The 21,260-nt window shown below is 37.0% G+C and overlaps 1 protein-coding gene across 1 annotated transcript in view; it reads right to left on the bottom strand.

The window, feature by feature from the left end:
• The window catches only part of OTOGL (otogelin like), a 194,923-nt gene that overhangs the window by 101,583 nt on the left and 72,080 nt on the right, over positions 1-21,260 (bottom strand). The window contains exons 22-23 of the mRNA XM_078150389.1: positions 21,121-21,259; positions 1,337-1,471 (exon numbers count right to left, since the gene is read on the bottom strand). Coding sequence (XP_078006515.1) covers positions 1,337-1,471; positions 21,121-21,259 — 274 coding nt within the window. The remainder of the gene's footprint in view (positions 1-1,336; positions 1,472-21,120; position 21,260) is intronic.

Below are 21,260 nucleotides of genomic sequence, written 5' to 3'. Positions count from 1 at the left end.
GTAGGAAAGGGTAGGGCCTAATTATGATTTCCTAGAATCATACAGAACACAACCCTCATAGAAGCTGAATGTTTCCAACTTCTCAGAGGTGTTTTGGAAATTCTTGCACTAAGTAGGAAGTTGACCTAGATGATCTCTAAAATCTCCACAAACTTCAAAAATCTATGATTCTGGTACCAGACCTAGAATTCAAGTGCTTCTCACTTAAAGTTTCACAGCTGTGTTAAGATATAAGTTGTTTCTTATTCTGAGAGCATGGATCTCAGTGATATTCTTCATCTTTCGATTTATATCTTATCATTTGGAAGCTTTGGTTTATCAAAAGAATCAAATCATAGCATAGGAATTTATTGAACACCTACTAAGGGCAAAGCATTGTGTAAGAACAACATAAATATATAGGAACAGCAGTTATTTAAAATAAATAAATAACATTATCCTTCAAACCTTGGGAATTTTCCCCATTTTGAGAATGTGGAGGCAGAAGAAAAAAAAAATGATTTTCCAAGGTCACTTAGAATTCACAGGAAAACTGAAGAATGAGTCCCATTTTATCATTGATATTTGCCTGCTTTCTCATTCCTGACATCCCCCCTCCCAACCTTTTCCATGCTTCTTTCCTCAATGACCACAAACCTGTGTGATCTGTCTTCTCCTTCTCCTAGAGGGCAAGGAATACTAATTTTTTTACCCAGCTCTTAACACAGGGACTACTGCATACTAAGCATTTAAGATAGGCTTTTTCATTCATTCAGTGGAGAAATAGTTAGACAAATTGTGTATGGATGTAATGGAATGCTATACTGACATAAGAGACTATAAGTTTGGGAGGAGGGGCACATAGAAATACTCGAAAAAACTTTTTTTTAAGGTGAAGAAAGCAGACCCAAGACAACAATACTCTCATCATATAAACAAAAACAACACTACCAGAGACTTGAACCCTAAATAACTGCAGTGACCAATCTAGGTCCTGGATGACAAATGATGAAACATAACTACATAACTGAGCCCCATTGGTAGAGAAGTGGGACATTCCAGGTGTGGAATATACAAATAACATACTTCATTTGACTTTGTTTAACTGTTTTGTTTTGTTACAAGGAAGGATTTAGTGAGGAAATATGGGTTAAAAACAAAAGTTGCCAATAAAACTTAAAAAAAGAAAAAGAAAAGAAAATTACTGGCCTATCAGAGGCAAAAAATTGAAACCATGGCACATAAGAAGCCTTTAGAAAAAAGGACCATGAAAACCAGATCTGTCCTCTTCTCAGTTTGCTCTGCTTAAGACAAGTTAAAGAGAAAACCAAATAAGTAAATTCATGAATTTACTAACCTGTTTGTAAGGGGAGTCATTCAAATAAATCTCAGTGTCTCCAACAGAAATCAGTAAACTTTTTGAACAAATAATATCATTATCAAAGCACTTTTTGTTCTGAGCAATAACAGATATAGCTGAGTCCTCTGCACTCTGTAAGATTAAGGAGAACATTGTGTTAGTAACCATGACTTCACTGTGTGTAAAGTCCCAATCACATTCCTAATGAAGACCACCATGACTTTGTTTTTTCCAAAATAAGTGCTGAAAACAATAACATCCTGCATTCATGCAATGAAGGACTTAAAAAACACACATATAAAATAATGGCAAAAAAACCCAAAGTACAACAGTCTTTATACATGTTTGTTGCTGTTGTTCAGTCATATTTAACTATTTGTGACCCCTATGGGGTTTTCTTGACAAAGATACCAGTGTATTTTGCCATTTCCTTCTCCAGTGGATTAAGGCAAACAGGGGTAAGTGACTTGGGTCATGCAGCTAGTAAGTGTTTAAGGCCACATTTGAACTCAGATCCTCCTGACTCCAGACCCACCACTCTATCCACTGAACCATCTAGTTGCCTTTTATATATGTTTACAATTCACCAAAAAAATCCTTCCAAGCACCAATCTTAATATCTTTTTTTTTCAGAAATGTGAACATGGATTTAAATCAACATGCTATTTTTTTGTTGTGTTTTATTATGTTTTTGCTATAACTAAAGCTTTATTTAAGAACTATGGTCAATATTAGGACCAACAATGATTCTAAAGGATGGATAATGAAGCATAGTACCAAGGGCAGGCTAGAGCCAAGGCCTCACTAAAGCTGATTATTAAATTTTTATTGTGAGCATTTGTACCTCAGAAATCTGGCAAAGGATAAAATCAGGGATTGGCCTATTGTTTTGTTGATTAGCTATAGACTTTAGAAAGTGAAGGAGAAAATGTTAATAATGAAAATTAAACTTTAAAATGTGCCATGTGAACTTGTTTTCTGGAGATCCAGTTATTAAATGTTTACCAGCACACCACTGTGACCACTCATGTCCTTACAGACAATCAGTGGATTCAAGATTCAGAATAAAACATTTTTCAATATGGTCAATGTGGGAATCTGTTTTGCTTTACTATGCATATTTTTTACAAGGGTTACAGTTATCTTTTTTTATTAATAGAGAAGGGAAGATGGGAGGGAGGCAGAATAAATGCTTGCTAACTGAAAGTTTAAAAAAAAAAAAGCCCTATGACTTTGGTAACAAAATACTTCTCTTAGAGAAACTTAAAACATCCTGAACTAATCGTCTGCATTTCGTAGCAATAAGAACATTTGAATCATCTGCACTCTGGAAGATTAAGGAGAACGTTGTGTTAGTAAACATGATTTTGCTTCTTTGTGGAAACACAAGTTTAATGAAGATGTAGAATATGGAAATCTGGATTTAGAATTCATAAAATGAAGGATAAAAAATAAGAGCACAAAGAACAAATCTCTAAAAAAGAAACAAAGGAATGAAGAAAGAAAAGATATAATAAATCTTCAAAAACAAATTAGAGAATTTATAGAGGTGGTTTAGTCCTTATACAAATAAATATTTCACCAAAATCTTCAAGGTTGACTATACTAGAATTAAGAGTGAGAGCGAAAGCAGGAAATCTAAAGCACTACAGATAACTGAGCAGGGAAGAAAATATATCCATTTGTATATCTCAAGGTGAATAAGAAGGATCTGTGATTGCAGCAGCACGAGGGACTCCCAGGGCAGGGATTCACTCCACCTAGTAGATCATATCTATAAATTAGTAAATCAGTCCTAGACAAGCAGAGATTAAGTGATTTGCTCAGGATAATAGAGCTAGTAAGCTTCAGAGGCAGGATTTGAACCCAGGTATTCCTGCTGCCAAAATACTTTGTCTACTGCTCTAATCTGCTTCTAAGCATAGTCTCACAAAGGCTAAATAATGATTTGACCATAAATTAAAATTTAGATTCAGAATGTTTGGTAAATGCTAACAAAATCTATCCACTTATACAAAACCATAACCATATGTGAAGACCTAAAAGAAATTAGGAAGGAGCTAGGGATTTGGGATAACAGTAAAGAGTTGAAAAAAATGAGCTTCATTAAGAGATGTCAGAGAAAATTTAACAAAAGAAAAATTAAAGAGGTTTCATCTATATTTTACTGTTAACACTTATCATGCTTATCCCCAGTTCCTTCCATTCTCTTCCCATCAGGTAAGAATAAACACCCCGAGAGTCCCCCAACTAATAGCGTCCCATGAATATCAAATCACAAGGGAAGAGCTAAGGAGCTTCTGAGAAATTACATTTCCTTTGAGGCTTAATGCTTGATTTTCATGACTTCTACTACCTTCTAATTATTAAACCTAATCTTAGCCTTTAAATCTGGAACATGGAGGTTAATTCTTATTCTAATGACTGAGTAAATTCAATAAACATTCAACAATCATAGTGACAGAAGAATTCTTTTCTTTTTTTCACTTGGTGCAAAAATAGTTGGAGGAAAGAGTTGGTCTAAGTTCAAGGGCAGAAGGAGGGATAGTAGAAAAATTGGATTACATTGGTGAATGCAGAACCCAACCCAAGCCCAGATGCAGTACTGCTAGGAAAGCAGACATCCACTCCCTATCCTGCCCTATTTTGGTCCTACTCTCTCCCTAGGGGATGCCTCTCTCCACCAACGACACTGTGAGAAATAATTCATTTGGAACCCTACTCTATTCCAATCAGTATTAATCAGCTTGCTATGCTACATAAATCATATAGAGATAATTACATGAGATAGCTTCTTATAATGGGCCTCAAACTGTAGTGTAATATTCACTACTTGTTTACCGAGTTATGAGGCTCACTTGCACAACCACAAGAATGCTGACAAAGATATCTACACTCTGTTTTGCTCAAATTCCATGTCTAAACCCAGCATAGGTGAGATGCCTTGATGCTTTAGAAAGTCACCTCCGGACCATTCTATTTTGTCTAACGTGAGCAGGTGACCATCTTATGACCACTTAGTCAGTGGAGATGCCTCATACTTCACCCAACCTGTGACAATACCCCCTTTTCCCCTGCTGATAAGTCATTTTTGGCCCTCAAGAGCAAGGTCTATCAACCAACAAGATTCTGTATTTTACGATGCCTCTTTGGAATATTGGGAAGAAGAGGGTATCTCAGATTGTGAGTAAGATCTGAGGTCCACTTCATGAAAGGGGACTGTGGACTCTTTCATAAAGCTCCATTAGCTCAGAGCTCTGCCTCAATCTCTTTTATTGCAGTTTGGACAATTTTAATCCCTGTACCATCAAGGAGTACATCCATCAGCACCCAGGACTGAGCATCAGTTTTCCCACCATAGGCATAGCTCTGCACAGTGCACATATTATCTCCATTTAAACTTCCCCTAGTTTAGCCTAGTAATGGGCAAGTAGCTCAGTGAGGCAGCTAGGTGGCACAGTGTATAGTTTGCTGAACTTGCATTCAGGAAGACCTGGATTCAAATCCTACCTCAAACACTAAAAAGCTATGTGACTCTGGCAGGTCAGTTAACTGCTCTTGGCCTCAATTTCTTCATCCATAAAATGGGGTTCATAATGCAACCTTTTTCACAGGGCTGCTATTAGGATCAAATTGATAACATATCTCGAATACTTTGCAAACCTTAAAGCACCATATATAAATGCTAGCTATTGATGACTGCTGATCAAAATCTCCCTCTCCTATTTCCTGATTGCTGTGTATTGCTATGCACATTTCTTCAGGTGTCTATGATTACCAAATGATTTCTTCAGAGCTTTTGTTTCTTATGAAGCACTTCCTTTGTCAAGCACTGACGTGATTGTGAAAAAGAGAACAATAAGGATACTTAGGATGATTACCCAATGAGTCACTTGAAACCACTTTTATATTTTGTATTCATCTGGCAGTGCACTTGAGTGATTATTTTCAAGAAATAGTAGGAAAAAATCATTCAGGACTTCAAATTTAAAGGAAAAACATTTTAGGTTTTATTTTGCTATTCCTCTTGGAAAAAGTTATTTAGAAAAAGAGAGATGAAAAGTTGGGGAAAAGACTTTGTTGTTACTGAGTCACGTCCAACTCTTTGTGACCACATGTGAGGTTTTCTTAGCAAACATGCTGAAGCTCATTTTATAGATGAGGAAACCGAGGTAAACAGGGTTAAGTGACTTGGCCAGGGTCACACATCTACTAAGCATCTGAGGAAGGATTTGAACTCAGGAAGACGAGTCTTCCCGATTCCCAGCCCAGTGCTCTATCTACCTAACTGACCCCTCTCTGTCTGTTACCATATTTTAAGAGTCTCAACCTTGTCGATAACAGTGTTTATATTAAAGCATAGATATGGAGGGACATCTTGCTTAGAGGCTGCTGGTCAGAAAGACTTGAGCTTGAATCCTTTCTCAGACACTTATTGGCTGTGTGAAAACCTGGACAGGTGACTTAACCTTTTTGGGTCTCAGTTTCTATATCTGTAAAATGAGGATAATAGCATCCACCTTATAGAGTTACTGGGAGGTTCAAATAAGATAATATAGCTAAAGTAACTTGCAAATTGTAAAGCACTACATAAACATTAGCCATTATAATTATTATTATCATTATTAGGCATGGTATGATCTCTTTTATGATAGCACATTTGGAACATATCTTAAAATGGAATCATATTCCTTAAGCATAACTTCCCTTCAGTTTCCACTTCTGCTATCTTTCAAGTTAATCTCAGATTTTGGGGAGTGATGATTAAGGCACTGCTAAGCAACATAACACAAATCTGCAAAGCTTAAAAAAAAAGGTCAGTACCTACAAACAACCATTGTTAATCATAGTTCTTTTTTTCCACAAACTGAGAACATGGGACAAATATTTGATGTTTCTAGATAAGAAAGTTTCCCTATTTGCTATAAAGTTAAGCCCCCAGAATAGGGAAAGACCTTAATGAAACACTCCCTAAAGGCTCTTCTATAGGCTAATTTATGTCAGGAAAGGAGACTTGGGTTCAGCATCATCTCATTCCATTATTGCCAACTGCAGTCAAATTTGGACCTGTGATATTATTCAGATAGGATTTTGACAGTCAGAGGTTTGAGGAGAAGGCATTGTAGGCAGAGCAAGATAGAATAAGCAAAGTCATAGGAGTGGGAAACCAACATATAATGCAGTTTGTCCAGAGCACAAAAGAACAATATATATGTTGACTTCAGCTATGATGTGACTTCAACTAACTTTATCATTAAACAGCAGCAAAATTTGTAGAAAATCCAATGAGTGGCACTGTTGTTTCTTTATTAAAGTTTGTGTAAATGGTCAGGGAGTAGTATGCCATGAGTATCCCATATTGTTGAGGGCCTTGAATATCAGGCTAAGTCCTGGTGTTGAGAAATCATTGAAAGATTTGGGGCAAGGAAATGAAATGACTGGAGCTTTACTTAACATAGATTAATCTGGCTGTGGTATGTAGAGTGGATTGAAACAACAGAGAGGTTGGAGGAGGAGATCAGTTGAGAGGCTATTTCATTAGTCCCTGGAAATGATAGTGAGGGCCTAAATTTGTAGTCATTATAATAGAAACGGGGGGAAAGAGCATGGAAGGTAGAGATATTATAGAAATATGTGTGTGTGTGTGTATATATATACACATATATACACATATGTACATATATACATATATATATATGTATGCATGTATGTATACGTATATATCTTACTATTTTAGTAAGCACTTACTGTATGCCAGGCACTAAGTGCTGGGGATACAAAAAGAGCCAAAAAATAGTCCCTGTCCTCAAGGAGCCCACAAACAAGGCAGAGGTAGCAATCATGATCTCAGACAAAGTAAAAGCAAAATTAGACCTAATTAAAAGAGATAATCAGGGAAACTACATTTAGCTAAAATTTACCATAAACGATGAAGTAATATAAAAAAATTGTAAGTTTCTCTAAGGGCCTCATTTCTCAAATATATAGGGAATTGAGTCAAATTTGTAAAAATAAGAGCCATTCACCAACTCATAAACAGTCAAAGGATATGAACAGGCAGTTTTCAGAAGAAGAAATTAAAGCTATCTATAGTCATATAAAAATGCTCTAAATCACTGTTGATTAGAGATATTCAAATTAAAACAACTCTGAGGTACTACCTCACACCTCTCAAAAATGACAAATGTTGGAAGGGAAGAGGTAAAATAAGTACACTAATAAATTGTTGGTGGAGTTGTGAACTGATCCATCCATTCTGGAGAACAGTTTGAAACTATACCCAAAGGCTTATAAAATTTTGCATACTCTTTGACCCAGCAATGTCACTACTAGGTCTGTACCACAAAAAGATAAAAGAGAAAGAAAAAGGACCTATATGTACAAAAATATTTATAGCAACTCTTTTTGTTGTGTCAAAGAATTGGAAGTTGAGAAGATGCACATCAGCTGAGGAATGGCTGAGTAACTTGTGGCGTATGATTGTGATGGAATGCTATTGTGCTGTAAGAAATGATGAGAGGGGTCATTTCAGAAGAAATATGGCAAGAACTACATGAACTCATGCCAACTGAAGTCAGAAGAACCAGGACAGCACCACGCACAGTAACGGCAACATTATAAATATGAGCAACTGTGAAAGACTCAGCTACTCTGATCAATACAATGATCCAAGACAGTTCCAAAGGACTCATGATGAAAAAGCGTTGTCTCCAGAGAGAGAACTGATGAACTCTGAGTGCAAACTGAAGCATAATTTTCTCCTTTTTTTGGCAATATGGCTAACATGGCAATATATTTTGCATGATTTCACATGTATAACTGATATCATTTACTTACCTTCTCGGGGAGTGGAGGAAAGGTGAGAGGGAGGGAGAGAATTTGGAACTCAAAATTTAAAAGGAAGAAAAAAACATTCAAAATGAATTATGCTGTTGAAAACTAAAAGTAAATTAATTAATTATAAAAAATTAAAATAAAATAAATTATGTTTTAAAAGATACCTTTCACCTAGATAATACTGTATATAGAGGGATTTGGTGCCAGTGATCCTATTCAGTCTCAAGAATATCCCCTTTTAATTCATGGAAATAGATGGTGCCTATAAAAACTCGCATCAAGGTAAGCCGACAAGTAGTTTCTGTTGTTGGCCAAGCTGAGCTCTGGTTATGATTGGCAGCTTGGCAGAATAGGGGCATGGCTGGATTCCAAACCTCTGATCCCTGAGAAGGAAGTCAGTTTGGAATAGCAGGGAATGGGAGAATTGAAATGTGAGGTTATCATTAGGGAGTAGAAACAAGCCAGGATTCAAAAGACATGGAGAAGTCCAGGGTGAGTACAGAACAGGGGACCAGTAGAGCTTTCGATGTCAGAAAGACTATGATCTCAGTGTTTGCCACAAAATGCTGCTAAACTCATGAAGTCTATGCAGTGGAGTACCTCAAGCTTTCTGGATGAGTCCTGGAGCACTTTCCATAAATTATCTCATTTGATTATGAACCACTGTGTCAGTAAGCTCTTCACCTAACTCTCTTATAGGCCCAGCCTCAGTATAAGAAGTGAAACTATGTACTTGAGATTAAAGGTGTTTCAAGGGGAAAAATAAGAGAGAGAAACTATAAATGAGCATATAAGCACCCTCTGCAAGACTATCCCAAATGTCAGATACAGAAAATTGATAGGATCAAAAAAGTAGACCTGAAAGGAACCTTTGAGGTCAGCTACTCCATCCTCCTTCTGCACATTTCACAGATGAGGAAACTAAGACTAATAGAAATTAAATGATTCGACCAAGGTCATATAATAGTGAAGGATGGTCGGGATTTGAACCCAGGTCCTCTAAATCCATATGCAAAAGTATTTTCCACTGTGCCACGCTATTTTAAAATGGATATAAGAAGAGGATTTCAAAGACTCTTTGGAAGACTTATATGAACTGAGGAAAAGCGAAGTAAACAAAACCAGGAACACGATAACCTCAAGGACTGCAACAATGTAAATTGAAAGAGTCACCACAACAATAAGACACAAGTGTTGTGTATTTATAAATGACAAGTCTTGGCCACAAAGGAAGAGATGAGAAAACCTTCTTTGCAGAGGTGGGGGGACTAAGGGTGTAGAACTGTCAGAACTAGATGAAGTGTTGGTCAATGTAACTTAATGACTTCTCTTATCCTTTTCTACAAAGACTTGTTCTCTACATGTAGAGAAGAGGAGAAGGGTTGATTTGGGAATGGAAGTGATATGAAAAGAAAATATATCAATACAAATTTCAAAAACAAATTTTAAAAAGGATATGAGTAAACCAGTCTGAAGTTATGGATGTGGAAATGAGAGGAAAAAGAAGCCTTTTTCCCCCATTTACTATAGACATAAATACACCTACTAAAAGGGAGGTTCCCTGTACCAGTTATAATAATAAAAAATAATGCCCATAAATTTAGTGATTAGATGTTGAACAGGAGGAGAGTATCTGAAACTTGTAATCTGGAGGAGGGAAGGGAGATGGTTGACAAGGGAGAAATAATGAAACTTCTTCTATTCACAAAATGGATTCTGGTTCCTGAGAAGTACTAAGTAAAAAGAAAGAGGCTGGCAAGAATTCTAACTTTTTTTTTCAAAAGAAATACTTATGATCCCACAGCATGAGCAGAAAAAAAGTGAAGGCTCTTTGCCATGGGAAAAAACTTGACTGCTGGAGGGACCAGACAACAAAATATGATTGGAAAAAAATCAAAACAGAAAAGATCCAAGCATTGAGAAATTGACTATGCAGCCTGATTAAATTTCAAAATCCAGAAAAACATGTTGCATTTGTTAAGTTGAATTTATCTCTGGTATGAAATCATTATCATTCTGCAAGGCCAAAGACAATATTTTTGACTTGCCATATGTTGTCTGACTGAATTGTCCTGAGAAGAAATGCCACACACTGCTTCTTACTCTTCTTAGTAAAAGTCATGTTTTTGCAAAGTAATAATCCAAGAAACTACCGTTTAGAATTGTAGAAAGGAGAAGAGTTCATGACCAAAGGATAGAAAATATCACATAAGACAAAACAGGCAATTTTGATTATATAAAATTAAAAAGTTTTTGCACAAACAAAACCAATGTATTTAAAATTAGAATGGAAAAAAGTACTAAAGGAAAAAAAATCTTTATAGTAAATTTCTCTAGTAAAGGTTTCCCATCCAAAATATATAAGGAACTCATTCAAATTTATAAGAATAACTACCATTTCACAAACAGATAAAATGGTCAAATGAACAGGCAGTTTCAAAAGAAGGAATCCAAGCAATTAACAGCCATGTGAAAAAAAATTATTCATATCACTAATAATTAGAGAAACACAAATTAAGGCAACTATGATGTTCCATCTCACACCCATCAGATTGGCAAAGATAATAATAAGGGAAAATGGGAAACTTTGGAAGAGCTGTGGGAAACCAGGCACATTAATGTACCAGAGTTGTGAATTGTTCTATGCTCCAAGAGTCACTATATTATATATACCCTTTGACCCAGCAATATCGAAAGTAGGCCTGTGGCCCTAAAGAGGACAAAGGAAAAGGACAAAAAGCTTCATATATCCAAAATATTTATGGAAGCTCTTTCCACAGTGCCAAAGAAATGGAGATAAAGTGGTAACCTATCAATTGGGGAATGATTGAACAAATTATTGTATACACACACACACACACACACACACATACACACAAATGTACATATATACACACATATATACATATATTATATATACTCACATATATTATATAATATAAAATATAAAATACTATTGAATATAAAAATACTATTGAAAAATATAAATATAATATAAAAAATATTATTGAAAAATTATAAAAAGAACAGTTTTGGAGAAAGCTAAGACAAATATGAACTGATACAGAGTGAAGTAGGTGGGAGCAAGAGAACAGTTTATATAATAACAACAACATTGTAAAGAAACACAACTTCCAAAGACAAACTAATGCATTGACCAATCATGATTCCAAGGACCACTGATGAAGCATGCTACTTGTCTCCTGAAAGAGGGGTGATGGGCTAAATATGCAGAAAAAAATTATTTTTAGATGTGGCCAATATAGGGATTTGTTTTGTTTGACTATGCTTATTTGTTATAAGGGTTTTGTTTTTCCATTTTTTTAGTAGGAAGTGGGAAGGAAAGGAGGGGTAGGATAGCTCCCCCTCTGCCTAAAAAAAGAGAAGTAAACAGAAAGGCCAGAAGAAATTATAAGCAATAAGGCTTGAAAGTTACATGTTGAATGACTAATGTGGAAATACATTTAATATGATTGTACATGTATAGCCTATATCAGATTGCATGCTGTCTTGGGGTAGAGGAAGGGGGGAAATTTGGAACTCAAAATCTTATAAAAGTGAATGTTGAAAAATAAAAATAAATAAATAAATGTTTTTAATGCAAAAAAAAAGAAAATTACATGTTGAATTTGTTAAATACTTAGAAAAGCTCTACATATTAGAGATTCACAGTTCCATGTTCAGTTTTCTCTCTTCTACAATGTCTTTGGAAATGATAATTTTATTTGGTGTTTATTAAGCTCAGAATTTTTTTAAAAAGCACTTAAAAATAATTCACTGGGGCAACTATAAATTATGTTTAATAGCATGTTACCAAGTATTTTAATGCCACAAATTTACATCCAATTTAACCAAACTTCAGAAGCTTATTTGTTCTAATCAGGGGACTCTCTTTAAAAAGTGTCACAAAATATACAGAGCTAAGAATGTTGTTTGGATCTCTCCTTTTCCTCCTTCATTTGCCACTTGTATTACTTTTATCTGGGTGAGTGTCCCACAGACTGGCTCATTTTTTGTCTTTCTGTTTCATACACACTCTCTCTCTCTCTCTCTCTCTCTCTCTCTCTCTCTCTCTCTCTCTCTCTCTCTCTCTCTGTCTCTTGTCCAAATCTGTGATTTCAGCAGTGTAACTGTACCACCATTGCTGAATGAGGTGCTCTTGGTCTAATCCCCTATCACCCCACTCAACATCCTTGTAATTTTCTGGACCAAAGTCCTTCTCTTTGACCACCACTCCCTTATGTGTCTTTTTTCCCTCTTTAGAATGTAAGCTCTTTAAGGGCAGAACTTTCCTTTGCTTTTGTATTTGTATAACCAATGCTTAGCACAGTTCTTGGCACAATCCTTCAGTAAATGCTTATTCATTCATTCATTATTCATTCATTGGTTCCTAACTTTGCAATTTAGAGTCTTTAAGAAATGTGTCTGGGACCCTTAGAAATGAAGTGACTTGCCCATCATCATGGAATGAATTATGCAGAAGAAGGCAGACTTGAACCCAGATCTTTGGGGCTCTTTGGCTGTCCTAGTTATCAATCAACATGTATTTCTTAAGCACTTATTATGCCCCAGGCATTGGGGATACAAGAACAATGAATGAAAAACCCTTAGTATCTTACATTCTAAAGAAGGAGACAAGTACATATGGAAGCATAGGCAGAATAAATACGAGGCGAATAAATACAAGGTAGTGGGAGGGTAGACACTAACAGTTGGGGGCTCGAGAATGGCTTTGGGTAGAAGGCAGTGTGTCAGCTGTATCCTGAAGAGACTGCAGATTGTTGCATATTGTAGGCACTTAATGAATGTTTGTTGAACTGAAAATAGTGCACAAATTTCTGGAATCTCCTTTAACATTCTTCATACTTGTCTCTCATTAAATGGAACATGCTGACAGAACTTAATTACATAGATTGAATTGGGAAACCAAATTTCCTAACTCATTGAAAGGAAGAACGAATGTTTCCTTTTCCATGCTTCCTCAAATCCAGGCAGGTGCAACTTATTAAATCTGAAAACTGAGCATGAAACAAGCATTTGAACAGAAGGAAATGGTGGAAAATTCAAGGGTGAGTGGGGAGTCCAATTAAGAGAGGCTTACAGTTTCTGCCAGCAGAGAGAATTGGCACTGTTGAGTCACATCACCAATAAAAACCACAGTTGCAGTCAATTCAGCATCAAACTATTCCTGTTCTGCCAAAGATGGAAACTCAGGCAAGTATCTCCTTGAAATATTTTCTACAGTAAGACAAGAGCTCTGTTTGCAAACACACTGAAGAATGTGGTGTGTTGTGGTTGTTGTTATTATTGTTGTCATTGTTGGGTATGTGTGGCTTTTACACAGCCAAAGGAAGAGATTAGGAACCAGTCAAGTTGACAGCCCACCTCAGAATCACAGAACTCAAGTGTTGTGATGGAATTCAGCAGCCATCTAGGTTAATCTATGCGTGAAAAAGAATTCCTTTACAAGACTAGCTCTGGAGTAGGAAAGATTTGGGTTCAAATACCACCTCTGGCATTTGCAACTGTGTGAACTTGGACAAACGATAACCTCTGATCCTCAGTTATCTCGCCTTCAGCTCTTGTAAGAGTTTCTCCACATGGTTCATAAAAGACTTAGAAGAGCTAAAGGAGATTTCTGATAGACTCTTCTGATCCTAAATTACCAGCTACTAGACTCACTGGTTCGATAAGGTACAGGTAAACATGGTAGAATAAGTTTAAGAAAGGATTAGGAGTTAGGCTTCCACAGCAGAACAAGGACTTCTGAGGACTTCCAAGTTCTTATGGATAGTCCCTCAACCAATCAGAAAGTGCCCCAAACATTCTGCAAAAAACTAGTTCCTTAAGAAAGAGCCCTGGGGGGCAGCTAGGTGGTGCAGTGGATAGAGCTCTGGCCTTGGAGTCAGGAAGACCTGAGCTCAAATCTAGTCTCAGATACATGACACTTACTAGCTGTGTGACCCTGGTAAGTCACTTAATCTGGATTGCCTCACCAAAAAGCCAATTAAAAAAAAAAAAGAGCAGAAAGAGCCCTGGAGGCTAAATCGGTTGCAACTCGTTGGGGTCAAGGACGGGGCCTCAACAAGGTAAAGGCTTTTCTCCACTGCACTTGCTTAATAAGCTTATTAAACATTAAATGACATACCCCGAGGGCAGAGATAGCTGCCATTTTTGAACATGGGTCTCATGAAGTGGGAGGAGTTAACAGAACATGGAGGAACATGGATAGGCTGTCCAGGAAGAGTATAACTCAGATGAACTAGACCAATCCTAGCCCTGGTAGGTGGAGTATGGATCTTACTATTTAAAAGTTGACTGTTCCACTGAACTAGCGCCCACGTGTGAAAGTGCGTTACGCCCGCCTTTCTCTTGAGAAGTGTAATAAAAGCTTTCCTTCACACACTGCTGTAGCAGATTTTTGTTTTAGATTTTTCTAACAATAAGTCAACTCCTTTAGGAGGAAGGAAACAAGCATTTATTAAGCACCTACTACGTGCCAGGCACTGTGCTAAGCCCTTTACAAAAATGGTTATCATTTGAACCTTGCAACATCTCTGGGAGGTAAGTACAATTTACAGTTGAGGAAAATGGGGAAGATAGAGATGAAGTGACTTGCCTACCTAGGGTTACACAAACAGTAAGTTCTTGCTGTTGTCTGGTCATTTCAGTCATGTCCAATTTGTCACCACCCAATTTAGGGTTTTCTTGGCAGAGATACTGAAGTGGTTTGCCATTTCCTTCTCCAGCTCATTCTATAGATGAGGAAACTGAGGCAAACAGGGTTAGTGACTTGCCCAGGGTCACACAGCTAATAAATGTCTGAGGCTGGATTTGAACTCAGGAAGATGAGTCTTCCTGACTTTAGGACCAGCAGTCTATCACTGCACCACCTAACTGCCCACTAGTAAGCCTCTGAGGTAAATTTGAACTCAGATCTTCCTGACTCTATCCAATTCTACCCTAAACCAAGATTTGTTTTAGAATAAAATTGCCCTGACTAATCAATTTTAAGAATGCTTATTTCTAAGCTTTTTCACACAATGAATTAACCCAGGAAGAAGTAGCCGATTTGCACTTATCCATCAGTATGTCCACAAAGAGCCCCACCTCCACCTACAGCTGTACTTAAAACTACTGCAATCCCTCCTGGACTCTGTCTATGGATCTACCAGTAGCATAACACTGGACATGGCTACTCATGTAAATTTATCTAATTCCTATCCTGTTTCACTGCATAATTTGCCAGCTTGGAAGGAAGGTGCAGAAGGGGATTAGGAGGAAGACAAAGGGGGTGGACAGTACTAAGTACAACACTCCCCTACTGCCCCAACCTTGGCCACATTTTTTTTGTGAGGCAATTGGGGTTAAGTGACTTGCTCAGGGTCACACAGCTAGTTAAGTGTTAAATCTCTGGTCTGAGGCCAGATTTGAACTCAGGTCCTCCTGACTCCAGGCCCTGTGCTCTATCCACTGCGCCACCTAGCTGCCCCCAACCTTGGCCACATTTGCTTTACTCTTCAAAATCCTCACATGTTGCTTTCATGAACCTGCTCTACACAGACTTCCTTACCTTTGACCCTTCTGATATCAGACTTAACTCACTGATTCCTTCCCATGAATTAGTTTGCCTGTGAACTCTAGGCTTTGACCTCACCTTAGCCCAGTTTTCTATTTACCCACTTTTGTCTCAGCTTGGACTCTATCTTTCTTCTTCCTTCCCTCCTGCCCCAGGTATCTTCTGTCTCCAAGCTTATTCATTTCAACCAGTCTCTGGCACAGGTTATCCCCAACCTCCTCCCCCCACCCTTTAACTATCTTCACATAGGAGAACAGATCTAATCGGGATTATGATTTGAGTGGGAGTTGGAATATTCTAGGTATGTGATACTTGTTGACTGATGAATTTGGTCTTCCTGCCTCTAATGTCTCCCTTACCCTACCCTAATCAGACCTCCATACAGCCACCAAAGGGATTTTCTCAAGCTACAGAAGTGACCACATCACCACCACCTACACCACTCCACTCAATAAAGTCCAATCTCTCTATTACCTTTACGATCACATTTAAATTCCTCTGTTTGCCATTTACTACTCTTCAGAATCTGGCTGGCCCCTTCCTCCATTTCCAGGGTTTTTGCACATTTTTCTCCACTGCACACTCCATACTGAAGCCATACTAACCTCTTTGCTTTTCCTCACACTTGATTTCCATCTCCCACCTCCATATTTTTGCATGTGATGTTCCCCATGCTTGGAATGCTCTTCCTCCTCACCTTCTCTTGGAATCTCTGGTTTCTTTCAATATTCAGTTTAAGTATCACCTTCTGCTAGGAAGCTTTTCCTAGTTCCTAGCTCTTAGTGTTTTCTCTCCAAGGTGACTTTGCTTCTGCATTAAATATATTATATGTACTTATATATGTATGTGCTGTTTCCTCCATTAGAATATAAATTCCTTTAGGGCATAGTCTGATTCTCTGTTCTCACAGTGTCCACAGTGCTTAGCACAGTCCCTGAAATATTTTGTTTTTGTTCAGTTGTGCCTGACTCTTTATGACCCTCTTTGAGGTTTTCTTTGTAAAGGTCCTAGAGTCCTGACAAATAGTAATCATTCAATAACCATTGCTTGGTTCATTTGTGATATGATTGTATGAGATGAATTACTCAACAAATAATTGTTAAGTACCTATCACGTAATCCAAATATGGTTCTGAGAAGCATAGAGAGAGAAAATAAGGCCTGGTGCATCCAAATCCCAATCTATCCTGCCATGACTTTGACATCCTCAGTACTACTGTTGACAAAACATCTGCCATCTTCAACAGGCAGCTAAAGGCAGAATGGACAGAGTCCCTGAATGTGAATCCTGCTTCACACAATTACTAGTTCTGTGACTCTGGGCAAGTAATTTAACCTCTACCCATCTATAAAGTGGAAGAAACACTAAAACTTACCTCCCAGGGTTGTTTAAAGGATTAAACAGATAACATATGTAAAGTAATTTGCAAACCTTAAAGCTGCATAGAAATATTCATTACCTCCACATCTTCAATTTAGAAGATATCTGGTTTTCCCTTGAGGATACCTCATCCCTTCCAATTCTCTCTGCTCCTCCTGAGTAACAGGGTTAGGAAGAGAGGTGAATATGCTCCTTTTTTCCCACCACCCTTTCCAAATCATTCCTCTACCATAATTCTTCAATGTCTTTTCTTCTTTTGACACAATGCAGTCCAATGTCCATCTTTCTTGCTCTCATCTACTGATCTCTAGGTCATTCTGCCCCCCCAAAATTAGAATTTTACATTCTATTACAACCTCTTATCCTCCTAAATCTCCCATTACCTTACTCCAACTAAATCTGTTCTTCATCTCTCATTGTAATGTTCAGGCCTATGACCCATAATTATTTTTCCAATCCATCTCCCTTACTCAGTCACTTGGTCAGTTACCAAACATTTTTCGCACGTCTTACTCTGTACCAGTCATTGTGCTAAGTGCTTGGGATATGAAAAAACCCAAAAACATAGTCCCCACTCTCAAAGAACTCACATCCTAATGTGGGAAACAACATTTTAAAAGTACATATACAAAAGATAAAGATACATAGATTCAGTGTAAGTGGAAGATACTCTGACTTCATTTACTTCCCTATAACCAGCCTTGATACTATAGTCTAGCTACTAAGATCCTGCCCTCTGGACTTTTTCCTATTTCCAAACTGTGAAACTACATGCCTAGGTAACTGCTAATATCTGATTTCTCTACTTGTTCTGTTCTAGGGATGCTGAGGAAATCACTAAATCAAACAGACTTTCACTTGCTAAAGGCAGACCTCAACTCCTGCTTGCCAATCCTTCTAATTTACGTTACATAATTTCCCACAGGGCTTATTCCAAACCATCTATTCTGTCTCCCCTCCTCCTACCTTACTACCAACTACCTCATCAAATGTCATTGAGGAAAAGTGAGGATAGAATTTCATGGAATGAGCTGTCATTAGGGTCAAGTACCATAGGAGGTCTAGGGAGTTCTACAGGGATGTCATGGAGGAACAGGATGGAGGAAAGGCCTTATTTGGCGAGAAGGAAGTCCCTAGTTATCTCTGAGGGAAGAGTTTTAGTGGAGCCATGAAATTTCAGGCTTTTATCTGCTTTTATGCATGTTGTTGATTTAAGGTCCAGACCTTGAAAGAAGACTTAGCAGTCTAATATTGCACCTCTCTTTGCTAAAACAAGGCTTGTTCTGAGTAGACAAAGACTCACAGGGTACATTTTCATCACCTGTGTCTTGTTATTCACTGGATGAAAAGCTACAGGCAACTTGCCATCTTCCTGCATTATATGACTGCCAGATAACTTCTTGAACTTTAGAACTCCACCATTCACAGTGGCTCATTTTACAAGACACTCAAAATCACTCACAATGAAGCACCAAAAAAAAAAAAAGAAAAAAGTAAATCAGGTTGGTTGAAGGAGAGTCTTAACACATGAGCTTTATTAAAGAGTGAGAGGTTGCAGGCTTTAATGATCACTTTTCAGTTAATTGCAGTCATTTTAAAATGGGAATAATTAGCATACTTATGTGATGATACACTTAAAATACGGTTCAAAAAAGTCCTTTAACAACACAAAGGATCATAATATCAAAAGTTCCCATTTTTAAAGAAGTTCATTATATGGTTACATTGCTGGAAGCTAGGAGCTTATTTATATTGACTCATGTCACTTTCTCTAGCCTAAATTTCTCATTTATAAATTGAATTATTGAGGCCAATAAAATATAGGCCTTTTAGTAATTCAATAGGATTTGTATTTCAAGAATTATATAGTATTTCTTTAAATACATGGCATTACAATTCAAGCAATCTGTGCTATTTACTAATAGCCTATATTAGAATTTCTATAATATTATAATAATATAATAATCATAAGTAGCATTTATATAACACATCAAGGTTTGCAAACACTTGCACTTTACAAGCACTTACAAATACTTGCACTTTACAAATATTATCTCATTTTATGCTCACAAGAACCCTGGGAGGTAGTTGCTGTTATCATTCCCATTTTACAATTAAGGAACTTGATTCAGACAGAGGTTAAGTGACTTGCCCAGAGTTACATAGCTTGTAAGTGTCTGAGGCTGGAATTGAATTCAAGACTTCTTGACTCCAGGTCCAATGCTCTATACTGTGCTACTGTACTACCCAAAAGACTCATACATCTCTAGCATTTTTTTAACATGAAGAATAAGTTACAGACCATTTGTCAATCTACATCAGTGGAGGGAATTCCCACACTGGAGTTCCCCACACTAATGAAATCACAGTGTTGGAACTTTCCCCAAAAATGGTTTCCATAGCTCATAAAAGATATATTCCCTGTTTTATAGACTTAAAAGAGAGCTACGCTATAAGTATCTTCTTATATATTACTACTACTGCTACTACTACTACTAATAATAATAATAAGTAGTAATCTTCAAGAATTGTAAAATTTTTTATATTTTTACCTCACCACACTTGAACTATACAATAACTTTTTGAAGCAGTCATGATAGATGTTATTATCTGCATTTTACAAATGAAGAGACCAGGTTCAGGGAGGCCGAATGACTTGCACGTTGTCACATAGCTATTAAGTGTCAGAAGTAGTATTTGAAGTCAGGTCCTCAAAACTTTAAATCCAATATTGTATTCACAATGCTTACATATTTGCATCATTATTTATACACCCAAATTCAAGACTCCAAAACAAAAAGTATTGCTATATTTTGTTTTGAGAGACAGTCTGGCATAGCAAATAGAGAGCCACCCTTGGAGTCAAGAACGCATAGCCTTTGTTCCCACCTCTAACACATATTGGTCCTGGGACCCCTGTAAAAGTTACTTAATGTCTCAGTATTCCAGGTAATTCTCTAAGAACATAAGATGTTGATCTGTATTAGTAATGAAAGTTTCTTCTCTGTAAGTTCCTTACACCAATTAAATCTAATACAGACACACATATGTATATGTATGTATATATGTAAACATGCATCTATCTATATCTATATGTATGTGTATACACTTATTTATAAATATAGATATATTATATATGCATACATATAGATACAGTGTATATTATATATGTACATATTATATATATAAACAAATTTGGATATATGTATATGGATATATGTATATAGATAGATGTAGATATGGGTAAAGATATTGTGTGCATATACATATGTAGATGTGTACACATATATACACATACATATAGGCACAGATATGTATATATGTATACATGTGTCTATGTGTCTATGCACACGTATGCATACCCATGTGTACATGTACTGTATATCTATCTATCTATATATGTGCATGTGTATGTGTGCACATGCAAAAATTCCAGATCTATGATTTAAGATACATAGAAACAAATTCTGAGTCAAATACAGATTGCATCGGTGATTTCACTGGTATAGGTAACTCCCAAATAAGGAAACTCCCTCTAATTATGCAGGTTGGCTCTTTCCCTGCAATTTGTAGGACTAAAGAGTTGTCTAGTACACTAAGAGGTGTCAGAGGTGGGAAATGAACTCAGATCTTCCCAATTCCAAAGCCAGCTGTCTAACCCCTGTGCCATACCTTCCCAATTATAGAGCAATACGTATCTTACAATCATCTACATATATTTTTAGCTTTAAAAAAAAGTTTATTACATTTTATGCTTTTAACCATGTCAGCCCAAGAAAGAATTCAACCCTTATTAAGACTCACTTATTCTTGATTGTAAATATAATTAGACATAAAGTTGTATCTGGGAAATTGACTCACAACTGCTACCTCTTTCTGAAGGCTTTGCTCACAACATTTAAACCTGCCATGGACTAGGAGTTCTCATTTGTTGGGACAGGAATCCTATACAAATATAAACACAGAAGAACAATCGTTCACCTACCTTGACCAGGAAAGCTTGGCAATCACTGACATAGTCAAATTCCAGTCCATCAAAGGAATGGTAATGACGGTCCCCATAAACTGTGCACACCGCGGGGCATGGGTAATAAGTACAATTGAACATTCCTCGCCGACAAACAC

The sequence above is a fragment of the Phascolarctos cinereus genome, unplaced genomic scaffold (genome assembly GCF_003287225.1).
Source record: "Phascolarctos cinereus isolate Bilbo 61053 unplaced genomic scaffold, phaCin_HiC Scaffold_1;HRSCAF=81, whole genome shotgun sequence".
Taxonomy (NCBI): Eukaryota; Metazoa; Chordata; class Mammalia; order Diprotodontia; family Phascolarctidae; genus Phascolarctos; species Phascolarctos cinereus.
Note: the sequence above shows the minus strand (reverse complement) of the source record. Positions and strands in the feature narration are given on the sequence as shown.